The following is a 17,393-nucleotide window of genomic DNA, read 5'->3' as shown; positions in this document are numbered from 1 at the left end:
AATATTTCATATGGGCTATACTACGGCGACAATTCTTCATGTGGACAATCCGAGGGTGACAATTCTTCATGTGGGCTATCCTAGGGTGACAATTCTTCATGTGGGCTATATATCCTATGGTGACAATTCTTCATGTGGGCTATACTAGGGTGACAATTCTTCATGTGGGCTATATATCCTAGGGTGACAATTCTTCATGTGGGCTATCTGAGTTCGAGATTAACGAACTGAGACCATAAAGAAGGAATACGAGTTCGTGAGACTTCTTCGGGTCGAACTGGTCTTGCAACAGCTGAAGAACTTAATACGGAGATCGATTATGTCTTCGTCAGAAGCTACCACGAAGTCTTCTTCTGAGGAATTTTGGCAGAAGACCAGATAAGTAGAGAGAGGAGAAGTTTGCAGGAGTGACATGGTCAAAATTGGAATGTTCTTTGATGATGACATTCAAAGATGACCTCTTAAGTTATGCGACATTAATGTTATTGAATTCTTATCATTTATATTGATGGTTTAATTTTTTATTACTATAATTGATATTGATGGTTTATTTTTATTTTTATTGTTACAAACGTTATCCAGCAATGTTGAGGATAAAATGCTTTTAGCTTAGAACTAATACTAAATGAGCTGTAGATCAATTATCGTTAATCTTAACATTTATATCTGGGTTTACCTTCAAAAACATCGAAAGATACATTCTCCTTAAACCATACACTCCTTTTGCCCATCATCACATTAATTTTCGTCTCTTGAAGACCTACCTACCTCTCCCCTGCCTCTCTGCTCCTGCCTCCCTGCTGCGCCTCCTAATCTGCTCAGAGGCCCCGAGGAGTCTCCCACGCCTCCTCCTACCTCTCTTTCCCCCTCCTCGCCAGCCCCACCCCTCTCTTCCCCATCTCTCTCTTCCCCACCTCTCTCCCTCCCCACCTCTCTCTCTCCCTCCCCTCAGCAACTCCTCGCAAACGATCAATAAGATGGGGCAGCTGTGACCTCACCCAGTTCCCTTCCCCTCCTGTTTCCTGGAGAGGTTGAGGGAGGGGGGGACAAGGCGTAGCTTGCTCGGTTCATGTCTTCCAGGTTCCAGGTTTTGGCATCAGAGTCCGTTCCAGTCGATTTTATTTATTGATTTTTTTTTAGTATTATTATTTCTATTCATTATTCCCGTTTGGCTGGGAATGCTTGCTCGATACATGTCTTCCAGGTTCCAGGTGTTGGCCTCAGAGTCCGTTCCAGTCGATTTTATTTATTGAATTTTTTTTAGTATTATTATTTCTACTCATTATTCCCGTTTGGCTGGGAATGCAATTTCTTTCCCGTCTCTTCAAGATTTAACCATTTCACTTAGACAAAATGTTGTGGCATATTTGTAAATAATAATCACGAAATATAGAGGTTGTACTTTCTTCTAAGTTTCCTTTTATTCCGACTGTGGGTTCTTCGTGATTATTATTTAACCATTTGTTGAAAAGATGTTTGCAGGAGTGGCGTGGCATAGTTTGGCATAGTCATGCTGTTCATGGAAATATATGGGAGAAGTCTTCATTCATTTGTGGACTTCCGAGTGTCTGATGAATGCATTAACGGTGGTATTCTTAAAAAAGTCTTTCCGTATATAAATTTTATGTAAATCCTTGGAAAGGAAAAATTTATATAAGGAAATATTTTTTTTTTAAATACCACCGTAAGAATCTTAGTGGTATTCTAAAAAAAAACAAAAAACTTTCCTTATACCACCGTAAGAATCTTACGGTGATATTCTTAAAAAAATCTTTCCTTATATAAATCTTTCCCTTCCAAGGATTTACATAAGATTTATATATAAGGAAAGAGTTTCTTTTAAGAATACCTCCGTTACATTCTCAAGCGATGAATCATTTAAAAGACAGTTATTTTTTTATTCATAAGTAAAAAATAAGAGTGTGAGGATTACAGAACTGCTTTTTCTTTTTGTACATACATATACTAAAGGCTTTTCCCCCTTACACGTGGGGTAGCCAAAAAAGAAAAAGGCATAGAAAACACTCCCACCCATTCCATTTCCTATATATTCCACTCCCCTCCACCCTCCTCCCTCCCTCTTATCTCGGCACCTCCTGGATGACGGGTCATCCCTGCATCCTGTCCACTGCCCTGGGTCAGAAGCAGTGTCGCAAGACACAGCACATCCACAGCAAGGCCGCTTCATAAATTCGGCGACCCCCCCCTCTCCGTCCCCTCATGCAGAAAAGGAGAAGACGGCGAGAAATCCCTTCGGGCTGTTTTTCTTTTTGTAGATGTAATAAAAAATTTATAATTTTAGATTGACATTTGAATCATGACAGCTTGGTTGGAGTTGTATACTCGTTGCTTTAATCCCGACATCTTGAATTTATGTTTTTGCGTCTCCTCTCTTTCGCTAGGATGGATTTCAAGTTCCTTCGATATCTTAGGAAGACCTATATTATACATACATATACCAAAGGCTTTTTCCCCCTTACATAGGAGGTAGCAAAAAAAAAAAATAAATAAATAACACTCCTACCCATTTCATCCCCTACATACTCCACTCCCCTCTACCCTCTTCCCTCCCTCTTATCTTGGCACCTCCTGGATGACGGGTCATCCCTGCATCTTGTCCACTGCACTGGGTCAGAAGCAGTACCGCAAGACACAGCACATCCACAGCAAGGCCGCTTCATTAAATCGGCCTGTATTACTCGGTGTATTTAAGTCTTCAGAGTCCAAAATGCGCACCATTCATGGGGTACCGTCATAAGGACGGCGTGGACTATTAGGCACCCTACACATATATATATATACATATATACATATACATATATATATATATATATATATATATATATATATATATATAATACACACACACACACACACACACACACACACACACACACACACACACACACACACACACACACACACACACACACAAATAGGGCTCCACTGAATATAACGAATAAGGTGACATCAGAGAAATATCTTACCAGAAACCAGTTGGCAGGGAAGTGAGATTACTGCCAAAATTCCTTCATTTAAGTCTTACGTTCTTAACTTCAGTGTTGAATTTTGTCTCAGGAACCTCAGTGTCTGTGTGATACTGGGCAGTGTCCAGACAACACATTACTAACGTACTGGACACGTCTTGTATACATTCCAGTTTTTCCCAGTGTCTGGAAATATCCCAGAGCAGTTTTGACGCTCAGCAAGACATACAAAAATATGTTGATATTAATTCAGCAACTGATGGAGCCATAAGACGCGCTTGTATTTACTGGAACTTGCGTGGAGTTCCATTTGACGCATATTTCGGTGAAGGCGTTATCATACTAAGCTATTTTTCCTCCGACTGTTGGATCAGGAATCAGATATGCTGGAGGAAGATAGTTTATCTCCAGCATGTCGAATGACATTCTACGTAAATTTTTGAGAAGTCAAAATAGTTCACTATATAGTGATTTTACGGCGGAGAAAGTCCTGGAGGTGGGCGATACCGCCAACTAATCGGAGGTTGGGGGAAAACAGCCCAGTGTGATAACCACTTAAGAGAGCGAATGAAAGGAGGGATTGAGGTTTTGGAGCAAACGGGGCCAACCAATGGCGTCTACTTCCGGGTCTTGCGTTGTTGGGCGCGCCATCTGTTGGGCGCACTGGACATTAAACCTCCTTAGGCCTTCTTCTTCTTCTTCTTCTTCTTCTTCTTCTTCTTCTTCTTCTTCTTCTTCTTCTTCTTCTTCTTCTTCTTCTTCTTCTTCTTCTTCTTCTTCTTCTTCTTCTTCTTCTTCTTCTTCTTCTTCTTCTTCTTCTTCTTCTTCTTCTTCTTCTTCTTCTTCTTCTTCTTCTTCTTCTTCTTCTTCTTCTTCTTCTTCTTCTTCTTCTTCCACTCCAGCCTCCTTTCTGTGTCGGCACAGTTGTACAAAAAACTGTCTTTAGGCTTTGATACGAAACGATATGCCAAAGTGTACGATGGTATTAGGAAAAGCACTAAGGTTTCGACTGTGTAAATAAATGATAATTCATTTATTCCTGCTTGTCATGGTTTACATTACTTGTGTATACATGACATCAAGTAGTACCCTCTCCCCGCCCATTCAAACGTTGTGATAACGTAGTCCCCCTCCCCCCTTGTTAATCGTTCTGACCCATTAAACGTTGTTAATAACGTTTGTGAGACGTCATGAGGTCGCCACGCTCTGGTCATTTTTTGAGCTCTCTCTCTCTCTCTCTCTCTCTCTCTCTCTCTCTCTCTCTCTCTCTCTTCCTCTAATAATAATAATAATAATATACGATTTATTGGGTATACCAGCATTACTGCTGAAATATACAGCCTACAGAATTATAAAATTATTAAACTAAAACAGTGAAAAGATGTTACAAGTAATAAAAACCAAAACAGTAAGATAAGAAATAGCCGTGTTGTACAACATTGTTATTTCATGTTGAATAAGTCCACAAATGTGTGTGTCTCTCTTTATCTCTCTCTCTCTCTCTCTCCTTCTGTCTCTCTCTCGCTTTCTGTTTCTCTCTCTCTCTTGGGGAAACGTAGACACACACATACACACGCACAAACACACACACACACACACACACATACACACATACATACACACACAAACACACACGTACACACATACACACAAACACACATGTACACACACACACATACACAAACTCACGTACGCACAGACACGCACACATACAAACGTACGTACGCATACATACACAAACGTTCGTACACACACGTGCACACACACACACACACACACACACACACACACACACACACACACACACACACACACACACACTAACGTACGCGCACACACATACACGTACGCACGGATGCAGGCCGGGTACATGCGCTGTGCCTTTCTCTTCCAGACTACGCGGCTTGTTCCCTCCATTGTTGCATCTCGCTCTCCCTTACCCGTACTCTGAGCCTCTTGAGTCTGCCTCGCTTCCTCCTCCTCCTCCTCTTCCTCCTCCTCACCTCCTCCTCCTCCTACGTATACAGTACTCCTGCTCCTCCTGTCTTCCTCTTGCTCACAGTCCTTCATTTCATCAAATTCTCCTCCTCCTCCTCCTCCTCCTCTTCTCCATCCTGCTCCTCCTCCTCCTCCTCCTCCTCCTCCTTCACTCCCACCTCTCCTTCCTTCTCTCCTTCCTTCTCTTCCTCCTCTTCCTTCTCCTCTCATTCCTCCTCGTGTCTCTTCTTCTCCTCCTCTCCTTCCTCATAGACGTCATCTTCTTCCTTCACTCCCTCCTTTTCTCTTTCCTTCTCTTCCTCCTCTTCCTCCTCCTCTCCCTCCTCATCCACGTCGTCATCTTCCTTCACAGCCTTCTCTCTTTCCTTCTCTTCCTCCTCTTCCTTCTCCTCTCCTGTCGCTCCTTCTTCTTCTCTCCCTCCTCATCCACGTCGTCATCTTCTTCCTTCACTCCCTCCTCTCCTTCCTTCTCTTCCACCTCTTCCTTCTCCTCCTCTCCCTCCTCATCCACCTCGTCCTCTTCTCCTTCCTTCACTCCCTCCTCTCCTTCCTTCTCTTTCCTCCCCCTCCCTCTCCTCTCCCTCATCATCCACCTCCTCCTCTTCTTCTTCCAGCCCCACATTTCCCCCTCCCCGTCTCATTCCTCTCCTTCCTCTTCGTCTTTGTTTCGTTGTTTTTGGGTCCAATGCCAATCGGTCTTTCTTCATCTGAGGGCTGGGCGACTCCAAGACATCGGGGTCGCGATCGGGATGAGGTCACGTGACTTTGACCTTGCTTATGCACGTGATGCATGTTATAGTATGTGGCCAACCTCTTTGAAACTGGTATAAGTATGTGGCCAACCTCTTTGAAACTGGTATAAGTATGTGGCCAACCTCTTTGAAACTGGTATAAGTATGTGGCCTACCTCTTTGAAACTGGTATAGTATGTGGCCTACTTCTTTGAAACTTATAAGTATGTGGCCTACCTCTTTGAAACTGGTATAAGTATGTGGCCAACCTCTTTGAAACTGGTATAAGTATGTGGCCTACCTCTTTGAAACTGGTATAAGTATGTGGCCAACCTCTTTGAAACTGGTATAAGTATGTGGCCAACCTCTTTGAAACTGGTATAAGTATGTGGCCTACCTCTTTGAAACTGGTATAAGTATGTGGCCAACCTCTTTGAAACTGGTTTAAGTATGTGGCCTACCTCTTTGAAACTGGTATAAGTATGTGGCCAACCTCTTTGAAACTGGTGTATGTGGCTTACCTCTTTGAAACTGGTATAGTATGTGGCCAACCTCTTTGAAACTGGTATAAGTATGTGGCCTACCTCTTTGAAACTGGTATAAGTATGTGGCCTACCTCTTTGAAACTGGTATAAGTATGTGGCCAACCTCTTTGAAACTGGTATAAGTATGTGGCCTACCTCTTTGAAACTGGTATAAGTATGTGGCCAACCTCTTTGAAACTGGTATAAGTATGTGGCCAACCTCTTTGAAACTGGTATAAGTATGTGACAACTTCTTTGAAACTTGTATAAGTATGTGGCCAACCTCTTTGAAACTGGTATAAGTATGTGGCCAACCTCTTTGAAACTGGTATAAGTATGTGGCCAACCTCTTTGAAACTGGTATAAGTATGTGGCCAACCTCTTTGAAACTGGTATAAGTATGTGGCCAACCTCTTTGAAACTGGTATAAGTATGTGGCCTACCTCTTTGAAACTGGTATAAGTATGTGGCCAACCTCTTTGAAACTGGTATAAGTATGTGGCCTACCTCTTTGAAACTGGTATAGTATGTGGCCAACCTCTTTGAAACTGGTATAAGTATGTGGCCAACCTCTTTGAAACTGGTATAAGTATGTGGCCAACCTCTTTGAAACTGGTATAAGTATGTGGCCAACCTCTCTGAAATTGGTATAGTATGTGGTCTACCTCTTTGAAACCGGTATAGTATGTGGCCAACCTCTTTGAAACTGGTATAGTATGTGGCCTACCTCTTTGAAACTGGCATAGTATGTCGCCTACCCTATTTGAATGTGTCCTACCTCAGGAAAAGTTTGAAACAAAGTTAGGTTAGCTTAGGTTAGGTAAGGTACCTAAAGTAACCTAACCTAACCTAACCTAACCTAACCTAATTGGAAAGGCAGGCCACATACTGTACCAAAGAAAATAAATCGTTGGCCACATAATATACAGGCACCATGTACGCATTAGAATGTGTACGTGGTTGGTATTTCCGCAGAGAAAATCCAGCGGTTCTATCCTTGGGGACAATAATGCATCGAAGTTGTGGAGTTAGAGTTATGATGAACGAGTCATCACCCCAGACTTCGACAGAGTAACTATTCTTCATGTGGGCTATCTTAGGGTTCAATTCTTCGTGTGGGCCATCCTGAGTTTACGATTCTTCGGTTGTATAAGTTGATAACAGTAAGCATAACACTCATTTAACCTAACATAATCTAATCTTTATTCCACTGTCGATATTCGGCGTACTAGGGTGACAACTCTTCAGTTGAGAACTCGTGAGGTGACAATTCTTCATGTGACCCCTTTTTTGGGGGGGAGGGGCGAGGGGGAGATTAGTCTTCGGTTATGAAATAATACTACGTGATTCTGGTCCTTAGGGGTGTTACTAATGTCCCAGAAATAATTGACTGTTTGACTACATCATTACCCTTCTTGGAATATATACACGAAATAAGACATTTGATGGCGATTGAGATTGCCAAATCCTCTTTGTCAGCAATTGACCAGACCAATTGCTTCTAGAAACTCGATAGAGTGATATAGACAGGGCTAAGATGGTCTGAACGATATCTTGTGGAACAATAATATGTATAAGGAGTTAATCCGGCCGTGTTTTCATATTGTTTCGTTTTATGTCCCTATTCAGGGAACGACGAAGTTACTGAATGGATGGCCATGGTTTCGGTTCTCGAACTGTTTAGTTCGAAGTCTGTATCGTCCCCGCAAGGGGTAGGCCGGTAGTCCTGCCGTGGATCATCAAGGCTGAAGACTTTCGGTGGTATTCTTAATTTTTTTCCTCATATAAATCCTTGGAAGGGATTTTTTAAAGAACATCACCGTAAGAATCTTACGGTGGTATTGTTAAAAAAAATCTTTCCTTGTATAGATATTTCCTTGTATCAATCTCACATAAATCCTTGGAAGGGAAAGAATTTTTTAAGAATATCACCGTTTATTTCTTCATCCCGGGATGCCCTTGCCATCAAAGTCTCGAGTTATATATACTGTTTTTTTTTTTTTCTTCTTCTTCTTCTTCTTCTTCTTCTTCTTCTTCTTCTTCTTCTTCTTCTTCTTCTTCTTCTTCTTCTTCTTCTTCTTCTTCTTCTTCTTCTTCTTCTTCTTCTTCTTCGTTTTCCTTTACCTTCGGTGCGTTATTGTCTCCAAGGATTGAAGTGTAGGATATAGTTGACGATATATTAATTTTATTCGCATTCTTTTTCGTCTTTTTCTTTTTCTTTTCGGTTTAATGGCATCGGTACCATTCCTCAGGAGTGGCACTCCAAGCCCCAATAATAACTCCCGGGGTGCCAGGGTACTCGAGAACTCAACTGCCGCGATTATTGTCTCGAATCAAGATTGCAGATATTATCCACTTCTTGGCTGGCACCAAGAGCCTTTCGTCGTCTACCTTCCTTCGACGTGGTGGGTTCCACCCGGATACTTCGATCAGGGAGGAACCTATGTCGAGGTTCTCATCATGAGACCCCGTGAGGAGGTTCTCACTACTGTGAGACTCTTGTGAGATGACCTTTTAGTCCGGAGAACTTCATATCTTAATAAAATTGTAAGGCCGGATACTTCAATCAGACGTATGTGCATTGGGAGGAACCTGTGTCGAGGTTCTCACTGTGAGACCCCGTGAGGAGGTTCTCACCGTGAGACCCCGTGAGGAGGTTCTCACCGTGAGACCCCGTGAGGAGGTTCTCACCGTGAGACCCCGTGAGGAGGTTCTCACCGTGAGACCCCGTGAGGAGGTTCTCACTGTGAGACTTCGTGAGGAGGTTCTCACCACAGTGAGACTCTTTTAAGATGACCATTAAATCCGGGGAACTTCACCATATCTGAATAAAATCATTAGCCGGCAGGTAGAATGAAAATGTAAATACACGGAGGGTTAATGTTCACCAGGATTAAACATGTGAAGCTGAGCTGGTGAGGGCGTCGTTACTTGTGGTGAAGGCCGAGGAGATGGCGGTTCGAACCCTGCCACCGGCGAAGTTGAACCAAGGGCATGGTTCATTCAATTCCATGCTACAAAGTACTTTGTGATGGGTACCGTCCTAGCCTTCCTATAGGGGGTGTGAGTTTGTGACGTTAAAACATATTCCCTTCAATTTAGTGATATTTAGAGATTTTGTTCTGGTTTAACGCTGAAGTGATTTCTAGTTTAACTCTCCCTGGAGAGATTTTCAAGATATGTACAGTGTGTGTGTGTGTGATTAACCATTGTCTTGGATCAGGTGTTGGACTCGTGATCGACAGCTATTTCTCTCCCGGAAGAGAGCTCAGAGCTCATATATTACCGATCTCTGGTAATGCTGTGACCTTACATGCACACATATCCCCAGCTCCCCGCCCACGAGAGTTGGAGTAACGACTCGCAGCGCAGCGATACTGAAATTATTTCAGCCCTGGGCGGGATTCGATCCCGGACCGTCCCAGTAGCAACTGGGAAGTTAACCACTGCGTCATCAAGTCGTGTGTATGCATTGTGTGTGTGTGTGTGTGTGTGTGTGTGTGTGTGTGTGTGTGTGTGTGTTGATAAGTCTGCCAGGGTAGTAATAGGGATCTTAAACGTTGATGACACTGCTGGTCAGGCACAACATACCAGAGTTGATGGGTAATGAACCCAGACTATATCCTAAAACAGGGTCGCAAAGGCTCTGCAAAACTGCGCTCGAGGTGTCTGCCGAAGTGAGTTCGGGGAATGTCCGCGGGTTGAAAGGGTTCGTGGGCGGAAGGCGGGGGCCTTCCTTGGCACTGCCGAAGACGGGACTCGCGGTGTAATCGAACTGCGGACCCAGCAGACTCCTCCAGGAGGTCACCGCGAACTCAGGCACCTCTTGCCTTGTCGTGGCGGGTGAACTTTCGCTACTCCTCCACATCCTCCTCCTCCTCTTCCTCTTCCTCCCTCTCCTCCTCCTCTTCCTCCACTTTCTGCTCCTCTTTCACCTTCTCCTCTTCCTCCTCTTCCTGTTACTCTTTCTCCTCTTTCTCCTCCTCCGCTTCCTCTTCTTCCAATTTCTCCTCTTCCTCCTCCTCCCTCTCCTCATCATCCTCTTCCTCTCCTCCTCCTCCTCCTTCTCCTCCTCTTCCTCATCTTCCTCTTCCTCCTCCTCTTTCTCCTCTCCCTCCTCTTCCTCCTCCTCTTCCTCCTCCTCCTCCTCCTCCTCCCCCTCCTCCTCCACCTCTGCTTCCTCCTCCACCTCTGCTTCCTCCTCTTCAGCTTCGTCTTCCTTTTTTCTCTTCCTCCTATAACTACCACCATCACTGGCATCACCACAAGTACCTCTACCACCACCATCACCACCATCTCCACCATCTCCAAGACCAGTAACACCACCAGCAACAGAAACAACAACAACAACAACATGGTGAACTACTACCACTTCCTCGACCACTACCAACACAGGCGCTACCATCCGTACCAAAACCATCCCTTTATCAACTGGTGTCGGAAACCTTCCTTGCCTTGACGTTGACCTCGGAAAGGATCCTGTGACCCTGGATGACCCAATCCCGACCTTGATGACCCAATTGTGGTCCAGGCAGATCCGAATCAAACGACCTTTGAGAGACGGTGTGTCACGTGACCTAGGATGATTTGCCTATTCAGCTTCAAGTGGGATCTGTTGTATTGAGGCGTGCTTCAGGGCGACTGTGTGTGTATTCACTTGGTCTTTGGTCTTTGGATCACGTGTTGGACTCGTGATCGACAGCTATTTCCCTCCCGGAAGAGAGCTCAGAGCTCGTAGGTCCGATCTATGGGTAATGCTATGACCTTTCACACACACACACTCCCCCACGAGTGTGTGTGTGTGTGTGTGTGTGTGTGTGTGTGTGTGTGTGTGTGTGTGTGTGTGTGTGTGTGTGTGTGTGTATAATAATGACAATAATGATAATATACGGTTTATTGGGTATAGCAGCATTAATGCTGAAAATATACATCCTACAAGATTATAACATTATAAAACTGTGACTGTGTGTGTGTGTATGTGTGTGTGTAATAATGACAATAATGATAATATACGGTTTATTGGGTATAGCAGCATTACTGCTGAAAATATACATCCTACAAGATTATAACATTATAAAACTGTGACTGTGTGTGTGTGTGTCCGTGTGTGTGTGTGTGTGTGTGTGTGTGTGTGTGTGTGTGTGTAATAATGACAATAATGGTAATATACGGTTTATTGGGTATATCAGCATTACTGCTTAAAATACACATCCTACAAGATTATAACATAAAACTGTGACTGTGTGTGTGTGTGTGTGTGTGTGTGTGTGTGTGTGTAATAATGACAATAATGATAATATACGGTTTATTGGGTATAGCAGCATTATTGCTGAAAATATACATCCTACAAGATTATAACATTATAAAACTGTGACTGTGTGTGTGTGTGTGTGTGTGTGTGTGTGTGTGTGTGTGTGTGTGTGTGTGTGTGTGTAATAATCACAATAATAATAATATACAGTTTATTGGGTATAGCAGCATTACTGCTGAAAATATACATTCTACAAGATTATAACATTATAAAACTGTGACTGTGTGTGTGTGTGTGTGTGTGTGTGTATATAATAATGGCAATAATGATAATATACGGTTTATTGGGTATAGCAGCATTATTGCTGAAAATATACATTCTACAAGATTATAACTTTATAAAACTGTGTGTGTGTGTGTGTGTGTGTGTGTTAACTTAATAGTATACAGGATTGTGCTATGGTCGTCTGCTATCGTCTCTCCTCTCCCATTGGTCAATTTGTGACCACAATTTGTCCCATGTAATGTAACTATTATTTCTAAACTATTATTTCTAAACAACTCCGCGAGTTCATAATCCTGTACGGATTTTTTTTCATCCTCTGGTTTTTCTTTGTTCACAGAAAAAGAAATATTCTTTTTTCATATATTTCGACATTTTCATATTGCATTTTAATAGCCAGGCAAACACTGTAACGTTGTGTGTGTGTGTGTGTGTGTGTGTGTGTGTGTGTGTGTGTGTGTGTGTGTGAAGGTTAGGAATGTTTCTCAAGGTGAGGAAAGCAAGTGACAAATCATGGTAGCATTGCAGTTGACAATTGTATTTTGGGTCTGCTTGTTGGCTCACAGGACAAAGAACAGCACCCTTCATCTCTCACACACATTTTGCTCTGTACGATAATCGTTCAACGATAATCGTTCAACGATAATCGTTCAACGATAATCGTTCAACAATAATCGTTCAACGATGATCGTTCACGGGTCAACGATGATCGTCAAACTATTGTCTAGAGCACTGATTCTTTGTTTTTTGAATGGGGTTGTTTTGCTTCGATCTGCAAAGTACGAGGTTGGTTATTTTAATCAAACTTACAACCAAAGGATTACAAAGGAGCTTGCGGACAGGAGACCTTTTATTCCATAATAGGTCGGATGAAAAAAAAAGAAAAAAAAAAATATATATATATATATATATATATGTATATATATATATAAATATATATTATATATATAATATAATGACAAATAAGATAAATAGGTAACGTCAAATAATAAATAATAAACGCGCTTACCCAAATATGATGCCAGGTAGTAGGATGACGGTGAGCGGGTGGGGTTGGAGGGCTGGCGACAGACGTTGTTCAGATTTATTTATTTTATTTTATTTTATTTTATTTTTTTCTTTTGCATTGGTTCCAGCCATTTCAATCTTCGGTCTTTAAATCTCTTGTGTATAACTTAATAATTTATTTATTTATTCTAATCCACTTGCTTTGCACATTTTGCAGTGTACCTGAAACTGCTGCAACATATTGTAGGTCAAGTCCTTTGACAAGTAATCAGTAATTTAATGATGTCTTTGTTCGTGTGTGTGAAAAAGGTTGTCAAGTTTTCTCATTATGCATAAACTCGCTTACAGTATTTAGGGTTTACATTTGTGTAGTGTGGATCTCTCTCTCTCTCTCTCTCTCTCTCTCTCTCCTGTCTCTCTCTCCCTGTTCCTCTCCCTCTCTCTCCTCAATCTGCTTGTCTCTCCCTCTCTGTCCTGTCTGTCTCTCACCCTCGCTCTCTCCTCTCTCTCTCTCTCTCTCTCTCTCTCTCTCTCTCTCTCTCTCTCTCTCTCTCTCTCTATGTGGTGGAGTTATATTTCGGCTGCTATTTCTGGCTTTGTGGCAAAAATTTCTGTTGGGCTTTACGTGTCATACCATTTTTATTTCATTTTCTATTTTGGCATCGCCTCGTTTGTATGTGCATGTATATGCTTGTGCGTGTACGTGCATATGTGTGTGAGTGTGTGTGTATGTGTGTGTGTGTGTGTGATTCACCATGGTCTTGGATCACGTGTTGGACTCGTGATCGACAGCTATTTCCCTCCCGGAAGAGAGCTCAGAGCTCATATATGACTGATCTATGGGTAATGCTGTGACCTTAAACGCACACACACACACACACACACACACACACACACACACAACTCCCCACCCATGAGAGTTGGAGTAACAACTCCCAACGCAGCAATACTGAAATTATTTCAGACGTGGGCGGGATTCGAGCCCGGACCGCCGTAGTGGAGGCCGGGAACTCTGCCGACTGCGCCAGTGTGTGTGTGTGTGTGTGTGTGTGTGTGTGTGTGTGTGTGTGTGTGTGTGTACGTGCTGTTTACAGCTTCCTTCGTGCTGTTGCATACGTTAACTGTTTCCCCTTTTCCCAAGATTACACAAGATGTTGGCAAAATTTGCATTTACTACCTCCACGTCTTCCTTGTGCTCCTCTTCCTCCTCCTCCTCCTCCTCCTCCTCCTCCTCCTCCTCCTACTCCTCTACATCTTCCTCCTTTTCCTCACCTTCTTCCTCGTTTTTCTCTTCTTCTTTCTGTTCTCATACATCTACTCGTCCCAATTTTCCTCTTCCTCGTCTTCATCCTCCTCCTCCTCCTCCTCCATATCTTCCTCGTTTTCGTCCTTTTTCGTCTCCTCTTCCTCTTCTTCGTCTTTCTGTTCTTCCTTCTGCTCGTCCCTGTTTTCCTCCTCCTCCTCCACCTCCTCCACCTCCTCCTCCTCCTCCTCCTCATCTTCCTCCTTTTCCTCACCCTCTTCCTCGTTTACCTCCTTTTCCTTCTCCTCCTCCTCTTCCTTCTCCTTTTCTTCTTCGTCTTTCTGTTCTTCCTTCTATTCGTCACTGTTTTCCTCCTCCTCGTCTTCCTCTTACTCTTCCTCCATCTCCTCTTCCTCCTTCTCCTCCTCTTCTTGTTCGTCACTGTTTTCCTCCTCCTCGTCTTCCTCCTTCTCCTCCTCTTCCTTCTTCTCCTCCTCCTCCTCCTCTTCCTCTTCCTCTTTTTCCTGTTTCTCCTCTCCTCCTCTCCTCCACCTCCCCTCCTCCACCTTTTCCTCCTCCACCTCCTCTTCCTTCGCCTCTTCCTTCTCGTCCACCTGTGCGTAGTTCTTTGTATTCACGTGAGCTCTTTCCCTTTGCAGGTAAGTTGACCCCCTGGAGGTGCCCGGCGACCATAAAACGCACAGGAGGAGGACGTAAGTACGTAAAAGTTGTAAAGTCTTGACGCAACCTCGTTAAAAAAAAAAAAAAAAAAAAAAAAAAAAAAACCCAGACACTCAAGAGTAGCGGGAAACGCTAACCTCGTCAGCGGACACATAAACCTGACCCAGTGTGCATTAACGTTGCAAAGTATAATTTTCCGGTTTTTTTTTCTTTTTCTTTTTTTTTGTATATGGAAGGTGGGAAGAGAACATATAGAGAAGTTTGCAGGAGTGGCGTGGCAAGGGCCGGGACAGTTGTGCGAATTGGGGAAGAATTTGGCAAAGGCCTTTGTTCACCAGTGGCTGACTGATTGATTGATTGGTTGACTTCTCATATATTCAAAGTGGGCTATGGTCAACTCCATAGTGTATAAATACAACAATAACAACAACAAAAACAGATACGATTGCAATGTTCGATGCATGAGGGATTGGTCTGGCCCAGGTGTTGGCAGTAATTAATGATTTATTATTTTTTTCCTATTTGTTTATTTTATAATTAATAATGCTTAATTAGGGAGGGAGGGAGGAGTGGAGTGGGGGAAGACGAAATGGGTGGGAGTGGAATTATGCCTTTTGACTTTTGCTACCTCCCTTGTAAGGGGGAAAAAGCCCTTGGTAAATGTACGAACGTTTATTTATTTTGTTATTTTTCGTTAATTTTTGTTATGACGCGTTACGTTCACGCGAAAGGAACGCTTATGTCCATTTCTTTTATTCCTTGTTTGTGTGGATCGTGTTCCGTCGGTCCTTTCGCTTTTTATTAAAAAAAAATCGTTTCAGTGGTCAGAGGCTTTTGTGCAATAGTGGGCTCAGAAATGGCTGAATATATCATTATATATACGTGCTAGCCCTGGTTCGAGTCCTTGGCCGCACCACGTTTCAATTTCTGCATGTTGGCCTCCGCGAGTCTCTCGGTGTTGATGGCTTAGAATTAAAGTGTACTGTGTGTGTGTGTGTGTGTATGTAGACATCCTGACAGGTTGTAAGAGGATTAGAGGGAAAACACACAAATAGAACAAGTTTCATTCTTTGACTAGTTTCTTTCTGAAGAATCACAACAGTGCGAAACTAGACAAAATATAAACTTGTTCCATTTGTGTCTTTTCCCGCTACTCACACACACACACACACACACACACACACACACACACACACACACACACATATATATATATATATACAGTATATATATATATATATATATATATATATATATATATATATGTATAACACTGAATGGGTCCCAGTGCACAGATTTACATTTATCAACCACAATTCACTTTAATTCTAAGCCATCAACATCGAGAAACTCGAGGAGGCCAACATGCAGAAACTGTGTGTATGGATGTATGTATGGTCTTGCTCAAAATGGCGTAATAATGGTCTTCTGAAGAGCCTTTAGCAGGTTTTGCTTTAAAATCCCCGCTCGATCTACCTCGGTGTACAGCATCCTCCTCCTCCTCCTTCTTCTCCTCCTCCTCCTCCTTCTCCTCCTCCTTCCTCTCTTGTGTCCCTCCTGTGGTCCTCATGACTCACGCGCAGACGAGTAGCCTACTCGTAATTATTGATTCCATTTTCTACGCGATTCGAGTCCCGCTCTAACGCCGTTTTCTCTCCCTCATCGCGCAGGGAGAGCCCCAGAGAAAGGGACGAAATTTCGTCCAAGTTGAGAACGGGGCTAATGTCCGTTTAGGGCTAAAAATGTCCGGATGAAGCCGTGCCGGCAGCCTAGGCTTCGTGCGTACGTCCTCCCAGCACACACACACACACACGCGCGCGCGAGCGCGCACGCACACACGCACGCACGCGGACACACGCACGCACGCACGTACGTACACACACACTCACACAGCGCAACGTGGAGCAGAGGGTAAGCGCGGTTAGTATGAGAACAGACGCCTAGCAAGCGAGTTGTGTCCCGGAAATCTCTCCTCGTGTTGGGATTTGCCTTTTTTTTCGTAGTTATTATCCTACGCTTTTGTCCGCGTTCCCAGTGCCTCAGCCCACGGTTCTCTTTCGTGAGAGACGGTGCATCTCAGTACACGCGGTAAAAAAAGAGCTTACCCCCATCTATTTTGTGCGATTTTGTTTCACAGTTACTTGGTGCAAACGTTGTGTGTTCTGTGGTGTTCGTACCTCCTCTCTCATCGCCACCCAGGAGTCCACATCGTTGTGGGAGAACTCAAAGAAGGATTTGGCAGAACCATAGTGTCCCCACGGCTTTCCTGGTCGTCGTCATTATGGCCTTCTGAAGGAGCGGCGATGGCTCTCCGAAGGATCCCAAGGACTTATCTGCCTTCCTATAGCCCGTGTCCTCCTCCTCTTCCTCCGCCCGTCCTGAGTCTCGTCTGGAAGGACCCATAGGTCTCTCAGGGATAGAATCATCTGCTGCCCTCCACCTTCATCGCCTTCGTCGTCGTCGTCGTCGTCGTCGTCGCCTTCGTCGACGGTCGACCGTCGGTCTTCAACAATCAAACTCGAGACGTCAAAAAACCCGCACTGCCGTAGTTGGTCTTCACGAAATTTTGAATTTAGGGTTTAGGTCGTAGTGTGTAGCCCCGCCTTTTCTTGTCAGAGGCGCCCCCAGCATACAATGGTGATGAATACTTTCCGATCGAAACTGCGGCGCCGCCGCTACGAACTCTTT

General features: G+C 43.6%; 1 protein-coding gene across 2 annotated transcripts in view; it reads left to right on the top strand.

The window, feature by feature from the left end:
* LOC143022227 (uncharacterized) overlaps positions 1-14,805 on the top strand; it is a 436,114-nt gene extending 421,309 nt beyond the window's left edge. For both annotated transcript variants that reach the window (XM_076180345.1, XM_076180344.1), the window contains exon 3: positions 14,684-14,805. In XM_076180345.1, coding sequence (XP_076036460.1) covers positions 14,684-14,766 — 83 coding nt within the window. In that variant the 3' untranslated portion in view covers positions 14,767-14,805. The remainder of the gene's footprint in view (positions 1-14,683) is intronic.
* Positions 14,806-17,393: the final 2,588 nt, after the last annotated feature.

Source organism: Oratosquilla oratoria, chromosome 44, assembly GCF_046742065.1.
Source record: "Oratosquilla oratoria isolate Oo_2021 chromosome 44, ASM4674206v1, whole genome shotgun sequence".
NCBI classification, from domain to species: domain Eukaryota; kingdom Metazoa; phylum Arthropoda; class Malacostraca; order Stomatopoda; family Squillidae; genus Oratosquilla; species Oratosquilla oratoria.
Note: the sequence above shows the minus strand (reverse complement) of the source record. Positions and strands in the feature narration are given on the sequence as shown.